Here is a 12,058-nt window from a genome sequence, read left to right as displayed (position 1 = left end):
AATGTCCCTGGGTTGATCCTGCAACAACAGCTGCAAGTCCCTCTGCCTGGCTCCCCAGTGAACAAAATTCATAAATAACAATCACAAGCATCATAAATAAAAAGTGAAACTCATGTACAGCAAAGAAGGAAATCCTTTCTCTCCCATGCACTGAAAAGCATCCAACCATTTCTATTTGGAGAGGAAAGAGTTACGATGACTCATTCGGTTCTTCAACAGGGAAGATGCAGCAGACATTGCAACACAGGAGAGGTTGCCAAGACTTCCCAAGCTGGGCTCTGCAGATTTTATTGTCACACAACTCAAAACACAGGATGGGTACGGAGCTTCCGAAACATGCTTTATTTGAGTTCTGGAGCTTCTGTCGAAGCAACTGGAAATTGTAAGTCTCTCTGACGTGGCAAGCAGGCGTTTTGAAATAACGTTGCAGAAAGGGTTCCCATCAAATCCCACTTATAATGGAATGTTAGAGGGCTACCAGGTGAGTGGGCAGGGATTTCACTGTTGTTGTTGTTGTTGTTGTTGTTGTTGTTGTTGTTGTTGTTTAGTCGTGTCCGACTCTTCGTGACCCCATGGACCAGAGCACGCCAGGCACTCCTGTCTTCCACTGCCTCCCGCAGTTTGGTCAAACTCATGTTCGTAGCTTCAAGAACACTGTCCAACCATCTCGTCCTCTGTCGTCCCCTTCTCCTTGTGCCCTCCATCTTTCCCAACATCAGAGTCTTTTCCAGGGAGTCTTCTCTTCTCATGAGGTAGCAAAAGTATTGGAGCCTCAGCTTCACAATCTGTCCTTCCAGTGAGGGCTCAGGGCTGATTTCCTTAAGACTGGATAGGTTTGATCTTCTTACAGTCCATGGGGCTCTCAAAAGTCTCCTGGAACCTATATTACTTCTGACCAGCTCTGTCTAGTTCCCTCAGTGTTGCCACATCAAAGGCCAGTAGAGCACGAATAAGATAAACTTATGTGCACTTCACTTAGCTGTGCCACAGCTATCTCGCATGGGTGCAATTTGCTTGGTTGCACTGCAGCATGGGCACTATAGTGTACTGCAGATTACCTGTGACAGGATGCAGATGATTTTGGCTTATGACTTGGGGACAGCCCAGGCACAGTCTCCAGGTCACGGCTCACATGGCTGCATGTTCCTCCATACAATAAGGTTCCTTTCATATGAACATGAAAGTAACAGGCCTCTCTGTGCTGCTACTCAGCAGCTGACATTCAGAGGCACATCTTGAGACATGTACTTGGGTTTAAAGTGGGATTAAAAGCATCTAAAACCAGATTTGCAGGGAAGGAGGACACTGGCACAACCTTGTCCCTAACATGTTAGTTTCCTATGTGGAGCAATTCCTTTATTTTTGTACTAAAGAACATTCCATCATGTGAACCACGGTGTGAAGTGGTACATCCCATACAAAGATAGATCTCATTGAGAACTAGGCACTAGTGAATCAAGGCTAAGAGAATCTGGGCCCCATATAATCCTAATAATATACAATGTCAGTCTGACTACGTGTCAGCCCAGAAGAGACAGAGAACAGGAAGACAGCCTCTGGGCCCTGCCTTGTTACAAAAAGCAGCTATAGGTTAATTGAGAAAAAAATATCCAAGGCCTTCTACCAGCTTCCATGTGTCTTCAGCTTGTTGTCAGCCACTGAGAAGCCAGATGGACTCTTCTTTCTGCCACAACAGCAGAGTCGTGTTACATCTGCACAAAAGGCCTCCTACACTAAATGTTCAGCCCAAGAATCTGCATGAAATCCCTTCATTTGGTTTCACCTGGCTCCGGCTACGCATTTTAACATCTAGAAAAAAACTTTTCAAAATGTTAACACTTCCCACTGCATCTTATGGAGCCAGAAACTGTGCCCACTATCCCGCTCCAGTCTCCCAGTCTACCATTTTGTAATCACTACCCACCAAAATTTTATCCGCCATCTGCTGGATCTGCTGAGATTTCGTCTGGATATCTTCCTTCAGTCGGTTCTCTCTGCGTTCAACCGTTTCCAATCGCTTCACTTGGTTCTCCAGAGAATGGCGCCTTTCCTGTCCGACATTCAGGAAAGCAGAATTGAGGCTAAAGGAGCCCTGGGTGTTCACACAGCAAGCAGCAGTCACAGTAGAACCATTTCAGTACCACTCCCTAAATTACATACCCACCCCCCTTAAAGTTTAATTTAAAAAGTAAATCCAGCAAAAAAAAAAAAATTCTTTAGAGAAAAAACAGTACTTGAACACAGAAACAAGGATAAATATTGTTTGCTTTAAAAACAAAAAAACAATTCTTTCATTTGACAGAACATAGTCCAGTTCAGATATAAAAATAAAGGGTGGTTTATGGCAGGTGTGGGGGACATGTTGCTGAACTAGTAAAGGTAAAGGGACCCCTGACCATTAGGTTCAGTCGTGACCGACTCTGGGGTTGCGGTGCTCATCTCGCTTTATTGGCCGAGGGAGCCGGCGTATAGCTTCCGGGTCATGTGGCCAGCATGACTAAGCCGCTTCTGGCGAACCAGAGCAGCGCACGGAAATGCCGTTTAACTTCCCGCCATTGCGGTACCTATTTATCTACTTGCACTTTGACGTGCTTTCAAACTGCTAGGTTGGCAGGAGCAGGGACCAAGCAACAGGAGCTCACCCCGTCGTGGGGATTCGAACCGCCGACCTTCTGTTTGGCAAGTCCTAGGCTCTGTGGTTTAACCCACAACGCCACCCGCATCCCTGTTGCTGAACTACAACTCCCATAATCTCTGGTCATTGACCATGCTTTGCTAAAACAAAGGAAGAGCCTGATGGATCAGGCCAATGGTCCATCTGGTACAGCATCCTGTTCTCACAATAGCCAACCGGATGCCTATGGGACACCCACAGGCAGGACCACAGAACTCCCCATCCCTCATTTCCAGCAACTGGCCTTCAGAAGCATTATTGCCTCCAACTGGGCAGGTAAAGCATAACCATTGTAGGTAGTAGTTCTGGAGGGTCAGTGGTTCCTCACCCCTCATCTATGGTTACAAGCACAAGCCAATATAAGTCTCAGACTCACACAGAAGAGGGGTTTAATAAACCTTCCATTCCTGGTTTAGTCTAAACAGCAGCTTCCCATTTCAACCACACTCAAGAAGCCTGACCTGTACAACCCACAGGGAGTTAAATAAGCCAGGATATCAAACCAAGGATGGGATTTGGTATGCCTGAAGTGGACTTTCCGGTTACCCAAACAACTTAAAAGTTAAAAGCTTTTGCCAACCTCTGCTTCAAGCAATTTCTTTTTCATGCCTTCGTTAGAGTCTTCCCGGTTTTGCAACTTCTCCAGTTCTTTCTCGGCTCTTTCTTTTGCTTGGCGTATGTTCTGAAGGAGTTCAGTAGCCTCCGAGCTGGCTTTCATTGCCTTGAAGAATAGGGAGAATAATGCTAAAGTTTTTAACGTGTATAAGATTGCAAGCGCCAATATCCAGCATTCCAGGAATAACTTAATGAAGCAGCTAATCAGTGACAGAATTTGATACTACGTGTGTGTGTGTGTGTGTGTGTGTGTGTGTGTAATAAGCAGTCAAAGCATTGCTCTCTGCATTACTCTCAAACTCTGATCATTGCAGTAGAATATTACTGACAGATGCTTAGAAAGTTGAGGTAATTCTAATCTGTTTTAGTATTTTAACTTCCACATGTTTTAAAGTAATTTTTTATTGATCTTACTGTTACATCTTTTGTAAGCCACTTTAAGGTTTTTACAGTCTAGAATTGTCTACATTTTATGATATATATATATCCACACAAGTTTCCAGAAATTGAACTAGACTTCTTGACCCAAGTAGTAGTACACACATTTAAGTTAGAACCTTAAGAAAACCTTAATGGGAGCATTAATATAATTGCATGGCAGATGAGCAGACTTTCCAATTTACTCAGTGTTCACCTGTTATGCTTGCTGCAATTTATGGCAATTGCCTTTGCTTTAATTTGTCTGGGAGAGGGAGGCACCAATGGGAAAGTGGCATGGAGAAGAGAAGGCAACTAACTGCTAGGCTCTGACGTAGGTTGGTGGAGCGGCTAGTTTTGGGAAGGGCCTAGCTAAACAAAACACATATTAAGCAAAGCATGACAAGGCTTCTTAAACCTCCACTGAATGACTGCAGTGCAAAGTGCTTCTAGACCTAATACCAGAACAACTCACAGCCAATCCTTCCATGGGGCGATACCCACCTTCAAATAAGATTGTAGTGTTTCTGCTCAACCTGAAGCAGCCAGCAACACACCCCTGCAAAAGTGCAATACTGCACATCTACTTAATTACTCATTAGTGTGACAGGTGCTGTTGCTCCTCCTGCCTGATAATGAAGCTCATGTAATCCAACACAAACCTTTGTGAATATTCTGGTCAGCTTGCCCACAGTAAATGAACGACTAGCCAGAAAGTAATTAAATCTGAAGTACTACAACTAAGAGCATCCCTTTTGCAGAACTGGAAAAATATAGCTGTAAAATAGCAGACACATGTATGTTTTGACATTCCCCACATGTATGTTTTGACATTCTGATATTGTATCTTTTCATCTTTGCATAGCTGGGAAAATATCCCCCAAACACCCGAAATTACTCTGGGCAACGAAAGTTAGGCTGAAATCTTACTGTCCGTTCAACAACTGGAAGCACATGTGGCCAATCCGTGGCCCATATTTAACTCTTGTGGGTGCCCAATGTAGCTCCAAAGCAACAGCTACTGATTTCAGTACACCTGCCCTGCCTGCCCTCTTGTGGTCTAACTAATCTAGAAAGCTACATTTCCTGTTTCCAGGCCCAGAGCACTCCTGGTATGCTGTATGGTCAGACAGCATCACAGCTTGGTGTTCTGTGTTCAGATTTTGAGGAGGAAGGCATGACCGAAGTGAGAGCAGAGTTGCAATGGGGGAGTCAAAGCCCAGTCCAACCTCCCCTGTGTGTCCTTGCCATGCCCCCCCCCCCAAATGCACAAGTGAGAATGAGCTCCGGCTCTGATCCAGCCACACCCACTACCACGCTATGCCATGCCTTATCTTTCAACATGTACATACACAGCACTTCGAAATATTTTGGATGCTCTACAGGTGATAAACAGCAACATCTCTAACTCATGAAGCAGGTTAGGAAATTAGCGGCTTGTCTCAGGCAAGAACAGCCAGGACTCCTTAGCCTAAGTCTCTACACATATCCACTGTGTAATGGTAGTTCCTTCCTCTGCAAAAAGTCTAATTCCAAGGGGAAACACTCAGCAGAGAGGTAGGCTTATGTTGGTGGCAAAAGTGTCCATGCATTTTGCAACCACATGTGCACAATTGCATTATGAAGTTTGAGGCAAGGTTTGCTGTTCAGATGTGAACTGGCATGTTATTTGCATGGGATTACAGGAGTTCTAAAAGGAGATGGGGAACTTTTTTCCTTTTTTAAAAACACAACCTTTAAAAAAGTATATGGAGAAAATAGAAGGTGAATTTTGAGTGGTTTGTGTGCCTTTGTTTCCATGGGAAATGGCTCTCTCTGTGTGCCCCCAATAGCTTTCCACCAGCCCAATGTAAACCTCATCGTGAAAAAGGTCCACCCCCCTACATGAAACACACACTTTACAAGAGAAATTAAGTTCAGTTTTAGTATCTCATTAGTGCTGGACGTGTCTCAGATTGCTCAGGGGCTGCTCTAAAAGGCTTCACACTTTGTATGCAAAGTTCCAGAACAGATGCAACATCGTCCACAAATTATGATTTGGCACCCACCCCATTCATGAAAAGTAGATCCAAATTAAGCAGTCGCAATCTGTTGCTGCTTCAGGGTTCATTCTATTTTTATAATGTGGCCCCCAGTACTGAAAAAGCTCACACCTGGTGCAGAGCGCCTGATCCGGCTTTCCAAAGTTAAATCTCTACCAAACATTCCAATTCTGGCTCAGCTTCGGTTTTAAAAATAAACATAGGATGACATGTTGTGAAGAGGAGAAAGCACTGAGATCATCACGATTTTGGATCCCAATCCCCCACCCTTCTTCTCCCTTTCCTACCCAAAGCACAATGACTAATTCTGTTTTTGAACACGAGACACCACTCCTCCCCTCCTCTGCATTACGGCTTGCTGGTAAGTCGAAGGAGGAGATGTATAAACTGCACAAGAAGCGACTCACAACTTTTAACTCACACGCAAAAGCAATCAATTCTCTTAACACGCACCTATCCAAACCTTACCTTTGTCAGCTTCTCCTGTAGCTCCTGGATTTTGACCTGCTGTTCTGCATTCACCTACAAGGAAGAGAGAGGCGTGGAAATACTAGGTAGTGTAATGCTACATTGAATCACTTCAGTCCAATGACTGCAGTCCCCCCGCACTCTCACATGACGCTTTCTTAAAGCAGGTCCTCTTGACTAAGACATCCTCCTCCTGGGTGCTGTTGAATTACAACTCCCATCAATCCCAGCCGACATAGCCAACGGTCAGGGATGATGGGGGCTGAAGTACAGCAATATCCGGAGAGTACCGTGTCAGCTACCCCAGTTGACCAATGAAATATGGAGAATGAAAAGGGACCCAGTTTGATTCTGGTTGGCTAGCAAAATATTTCTGGGAATGGTACAAAGTTTCTCTTTGCAAGGTGGAAAGGACTGAGAGTTGGTGAAAAGCCATTTGGGAATATAGAGCATTCATTGCTTTTCTGGCAATAAGTCATGTATGGAAAGAAACACCTAGAAGGAGCAAAGGTCTAAGGAAAATAGGGTTTGGCTGGTTCCTTATCTACCAACCACACTGCCCACTTGTTCTCCTGCTGCCCCTGGGCCCAATCCTCACTCCAACCAAGGAAAGGAAATGACAGCCAAGTGAGCTGGCAGAGATGGCTGCCGCTCTTTCTCACTCCCATTGCTTGATCTACATTGCCCTCCCTTCTTGACCAGAGGAAGAGAATAGGAGGCAAATGTGAAAAGGAATAGCAGTAGAGCCAGAGGCTCAACGATGCCTAACCAGATGCCAGCTCTGCACCTAGCAAGATGTCAGGGATTGGCAAGACACTGATGAGTGTGCACTGGGGGAAGCGGGGTTGAAATCTGACTCAGGAGAGGGGGCAGTGAGTTGTGGGGAACTGTTGCTGCCATGAGGCAAGAGTCGGAGGCTGGGAAGGCTTCAGAGCTGGAGGGTGGAGCACAGGATGGGTCAGAAGAAAAGGAGGAAGAGGCAAGCCAGGCAAGTGAAGAGCCAGGAGCTTCTCCACCCATTGTTTCCTAGAACCAGAAGGGGATTGAAGAGGGGTGAGCAGAGGAAGCTTCCACACAGGCATAGACTTTGGCTACCTGCGCGCAGTCGATCGGGGGGAGGTATATAAACTGGTAGAGGGAGAGTGGCCCCCTGTCGCTGCAACTGCTCCATTGAGTGATGACCTGGGAATAGCTGCCTAGACACTAGTCCTATGCGTGGGCATTCAGACCCATAGAAATGAGCATGTGTCAGCTTTGATAATAAGGAGTTAACTATCTGCTGTGTCCACTCCTTTGGCTGGGGAGCGCCTTTGGCACAAACCTATGTCTCCTTGGCACTGCAGACCACAGTACTCCAGTACTAAAGGTAAAGGTACCCCTGACCATTAGGTCCAGTCGCGGACGACTCTGGGGTTGTGGCGCTCATCTCACTCTATAGGCCGAGGGAGCCGGCGTTTGTCCACAGAGAGCTTCCGGGTCATGTGGCCAGCATGACTAAGCTGCTTCTGGCGAACCAGAGCAGCACACCGAAACGCCATTTACCTTCCCGCCAGAGCGGTACCTATTTATCTACTTGCACTTTGACGTGCTTTCGAACTGCTAGGTTGGCAGGAACAGGGACCGAGCAACGGGAGCTCACCCTGTCGTGGGGATTCGAACCGCCGACCTTCTGATCGGCAGGCCCGAGGCTCTGTGGTTTAGACCACAGCGCCACCTGCGTCCCTAGGACTCCAGTACTACCGGCCCCTTATTTCTGGCATTCAATTCACAGTTCAACTTTCTCCTTGGACGCTCCTTTCTTCATCTCCCTGCCCGTTTTCTCTGGCCTCAGGGTTTCAGTCTACTGCCGCAACCCTTTACCACCCCAGCTTTCAGCCAGCTTCCCTATCAATTCAGAAGCAGCACTCTTGCCTCCATCCCTTCCTGCTAACACACTGGCATACAGGGGTTTCACCCTATAGCACCTCATTTTCTCAACTCCAGATCTCTGTTTCATATGCCTACCCTTCCTTAAGGTTCCTGGGTGATACCCATCTAAACAGCTCCACTAGCATCATGAGTTTCAGCTGTGCAATGGAACGACCCTGCCCCCTTTTCTCCTTGTGTGCCCCTAAACTTGTTCCAGGAGCTCCCCCTACCCCCCAGAGCAGATTTATGGGGTAGGCAAAGGGAAGAAAGGGCAGAGAAGGCACCTAAAACTCATTGTATCAGAAGAGCTGTTAGGATGGATAGCTCTCCATTTCTCAGTAAATTGTCAAGTATAGCTTGCTTCTCTCATCCACCCACTCTGCCTCTGGGTTCTCCTACCCACTAAGTATCCCTAACTTGGATATTTCTTTCTCTTGAACTTTCCAGTCTTCTGCCCTGACTTGCCCACACAGCTTGTGCCTGGCCCTAAGCCAGCTGCTGCAAGTTCATTTCAACTCACAAACGTTGAAATGCCACAAAGAGTACAAGACGGTCAAGTGCTCTTAAGCAGCTCAAGTTTTCATGAAGACATCACTACAGGGCATCAACACAGCGCGGAGGGTTAAGATGTTTCATCACCCACACTGCTTACCACAAAATCCCCATGCATTAGAATACAGTGGTACCTCGGGTTAAGTACTTAATTCGTTCTGGAGGTCTGTTCTTAACCTGAAACTGTTCTTAACCTGAAGCACCACTTTAGCTAATGGGGCCTCCCACTGCTTCTGTGCCACCAGAGCACGATTTCTGTTCTCATCCTGAAGCAAAGTTCTTAACCCAAGGTATTATTTCTGGGTTAGCCGAGTCTGTAACCTGAAGCATCTGTAAGCTGAAGTGTATGTAACCCAAGGTACCACTGTATACATTTTCTTACATATATACATCTCCCATGTGCCGGGGACGGGGACACACCACCTATTGATCAGGCCTACTTCAAAATCAAACCACAAAATCACTAAATGAAAAGCCCATTGAATTCATACTGGGGTACTATCAGTACAAAACACCCAGAGGAACATACCTTCTCCAGTTTGGAATACAGCTCTCCTACTTCCGTTTTCCCTTGATCTTTAACCTTTAAAAGCAAAGATGAAAGAAAGATGAACCACCCAGCCACAGGATTCAGATCAGACACCGCAGTATGAGCAGCAGTTCCTCAGTTTCAAAGCTATCTCAATCTATTCTTTCTTCAAACGAACACTAAAAAGTGCAGCTCTAAATGGGTCATGTTTTTTTAAAAAAAATATTACTGGTATTTAAAATGAATAAATGGGGTCAAAATAAAAGTGCTGCGGTTCCAAACTGCCAATGAATCATGTCTGTAGATTCATTATTAAATTATGCTAAGAGGAAGGGGGTAAATTGATAAAGAGTGGTGAGAATGGACTCTTTCCTTTTGGAGAACAGGAATTCTGGAATAGATGCATCTATTCCAATTAATTTGCACAAAACTTTTCCCCCATGAACCCTTGATAGGCAAGCAAGAAAAACTGTTCGGTAACAGAGAAAAAATGTAGATTATTAATGACTATCAGATTTCTTGGGTATTTTTTTTTAACCATTGCTGCCCCATATCATGCTATTTTTCTACTCATTAACAAAATAACAAGTCTGAATTTCTACCAAAGCCATGCTTTTTTATTTGCAACCATATGAAGAGGCTGCTGAATCAGGCCAATAGCCCATCTAGTCCAGCATCCTGTTCTCACAGTGGCCAACCAAATGCCTGTGGGAAGCCCACAAGCAGGATTCGAGCACAAGACCATTCTGCCCTCCTGCAGTTTCCAGCAACTGGTACCTCTAGTAACGAACTTAATTTGTTCCGGAGGTCCGTTCTTAACCTGAAACTGTTCGCAACTAGAGGCGTGCTTTTGCTAATGGGGCCTCTTGCTGCCGCTGCACTGCCGGAACACGATTTCCGTTCTCATCCTGGGGCAAAGTTCTCAACTCGAGGTAACTCTTCCAGGTTAGCGGAGTTTGTAACCTGAAGCGTTTGTAACTCGAGGTACCACTGTATTTGGAAGCATTGCTGCCTCCACCTTTGGAAGCAGAGCAGAGCAATCATGGCATGCAAACGAAACCTAATGAAGTCGAATCTATTCTCAATACATTGGTGTGAGGAGCAAGACTGCCAAAATTAACCCCAAAAACAGAATTATAGCTCCCTGACCTTAGCTACCTTCTGGAGCCTGTTGTGACATTCTGTGGCTTTACGTTTGAACTCTTCAGCAGCCAATCGGGACTCTCTCAATTCCGATTCATAAAGATCACTCCGTCTGCGAGCTGAAATGAGGTCTTCTTCTAACTGATTCATCATTAGCCTCATCTCTTCTACCTGAGCCTGATACTCCTGTGGGAGGAAGTGGGGTGTCACACACTTCAGAAAGAACAAAGGAAAAAATGGCAAACAGGCAGTTGTGTAAGGAAAAACACAGAGGGAGAAAGCACACAAAACCACACAGAGTGAAACACATTTTTGCCAAACACAAAGGTTACGTCCCCTTTCATTTAAAAAAAAAAAAGTGTATATATGGAAAGCCACACATGAAAGAGAAAAAAGTTTTTAAACTCCACCAACACCCTGGATCTATTCCTAGTGTGAGAACTGGCTAGCACAAGCCAAAGCCAAAGCTATCATCAGCCACTACATTCCTCTGAGAAGTAGCTACACACACCTGTTCTTTGATTTCCTGAAGCTTCCGGCTCTGTTCCCTGATATCGTGAAGGAGCTGCAGTGCCTTGTCATCCTCCTGAGACACTTCCATCCGAGCCTGCTCCAGACTTCGCTTTAAGCTCTGCAAAAGCGCAACGTTTAATACACAGCCACTTTGCATGCAGCTGCACCAAGGAAAATGTTATCAGTTATGGATAAAAAAACACACCAACAGGACAGCAAAACCCAAAGCTTGCATCTTAGCTTCTGTTCAGCTCCAGTCTCCTGCCTTGACAGCAACAAAAGAACACGTCCACTTGAATGAAATATGGTATGTTGTTTTTTAAAAAACACCATTTTGGAGTACAATTTAAAGAGCTACATGAGCAAGGAGGACACCGGCAACTATCCCTGTTAAAGTACAGAATGGAGAAAGGATCTGCTAAAGAGCTGTGGCCTATTTATGAACACAAGGTTCAATCTCTTGACACCTCCAGTTAGACCAAGAAATCCTTGGAAAGTCAAAGTATAGGCAGTTTCAGATATGCTAATACTACAGAAAGAAAAGGATCAATGTAAGAAGATTCTTTGCACAGACTTCCCTACCAGTGTCAAATAAATGCTTCTGAATCATGACTACCTTGCTTCAGATATGGTTAAGGAAATAGTCCAAAGTATGTAAACTCCAACAAGCACCATATCCGCTGCTATCTTCTGCATGGAAGACTCAGGCTAAATTTCCTTTGCCTTCTCTGCCACGCTGTCAACTTATCAGGTCATTAATGAATTAAAACCATGTAACAGGCTTACAGTGCTTTGCCAATTAACCACCCCTATTTAATTAAGACAGCTGTCCTTCTTAAGCTCCCTCTGCCATATGCCTTACGGAGACATCCATAACAGAAAGGTTTTAGACCAACGGAAGTCAGTGACTTCAGGGGGAACAGGTAGAGGCTCACACTGCATTCTGTGATGTAGGTAGCCAGGTCCTGCTCAAGGAGGGATCGCTGGGTCTCGGAGGCTTTCAGTTCCACCTCCTTTTGGCTAAGTACAGCCTCCACCTCCGATACTCTGCGGTGCAAGCGCGTCATTTCCTGCTCCATCTGCAACAAACATTAAAAGGTTTAAAAGCATTTTCCAAGGGTCTACAAGCAGACAAAGGGTCGATGCACAACTCGGGAGGAAAATCTGTCTCTGGAAGAGAGACAGGCTAGAATTCTG

General features: G+C 45.4%; 1 protein-coding gene across 10 annotated transcripts in view; it reads right to left on the bottom strand.

Moving 5' to 3' along the window:
• Positions 1–12,058, bottom strand: part of CIT (citron rho-interacting serine/threonine kinase) — a 120,912-nt gene that overhangs the window by 71,527 nt on the left and 37,327 nt on the right. For 8 of the 10 annotated variants that reach the window (XM_080986144.1, XM_080986148.1, XM_080986146.1 and 5 more), the window contains 7 exons: positions 11,797–11,940; positions 10,860–10,979; positions 10,355–10,534; positions 9,206–9,259; positions 6,217–6,270; positions 3,255–3,395; positions 1,925–2,050 (listed from right to left, as the gene is read on the bottom strand). In XM_080986144.1, coding sequence (XP_080842270.1) covers positions 1,925–2,050; positions 3,255–3,395; positions 6,217–6,270; positions 9,206–9,259; positions 10,355–10,534; positions 10,860–10,979; positions 11,797–11,940 — 819 coding nt within the window. The remainder of the gene's footprint in view (positions 1–1,924; positions 2,051–3,254; positions 3,396–6,216; positions 6,271–9,205; positions 9,260–10,354; positions 10,535–10,859; positions 10,980–11,796; positions 11,941–12,058) is intronic. The other 2 variants (XM_080986147.1, XM_080986149.1) reach the window with 1 other exon arrangement.

Source organism: Podarcis pityusensis, assembly GCF_964106645.2.
Source record: "Podarcis pityusensis genome assembly, chromosome: 16".
Lineage (NCBI taxonomy): Eukaryota > Metazoa > Chordata > Lepidosauria > Squamata > Lacertidae > Podarcis > Podarcis pityusensis.
This window is presented reverse-complemented; position numbering and strand designations above follow the sequence as displayed.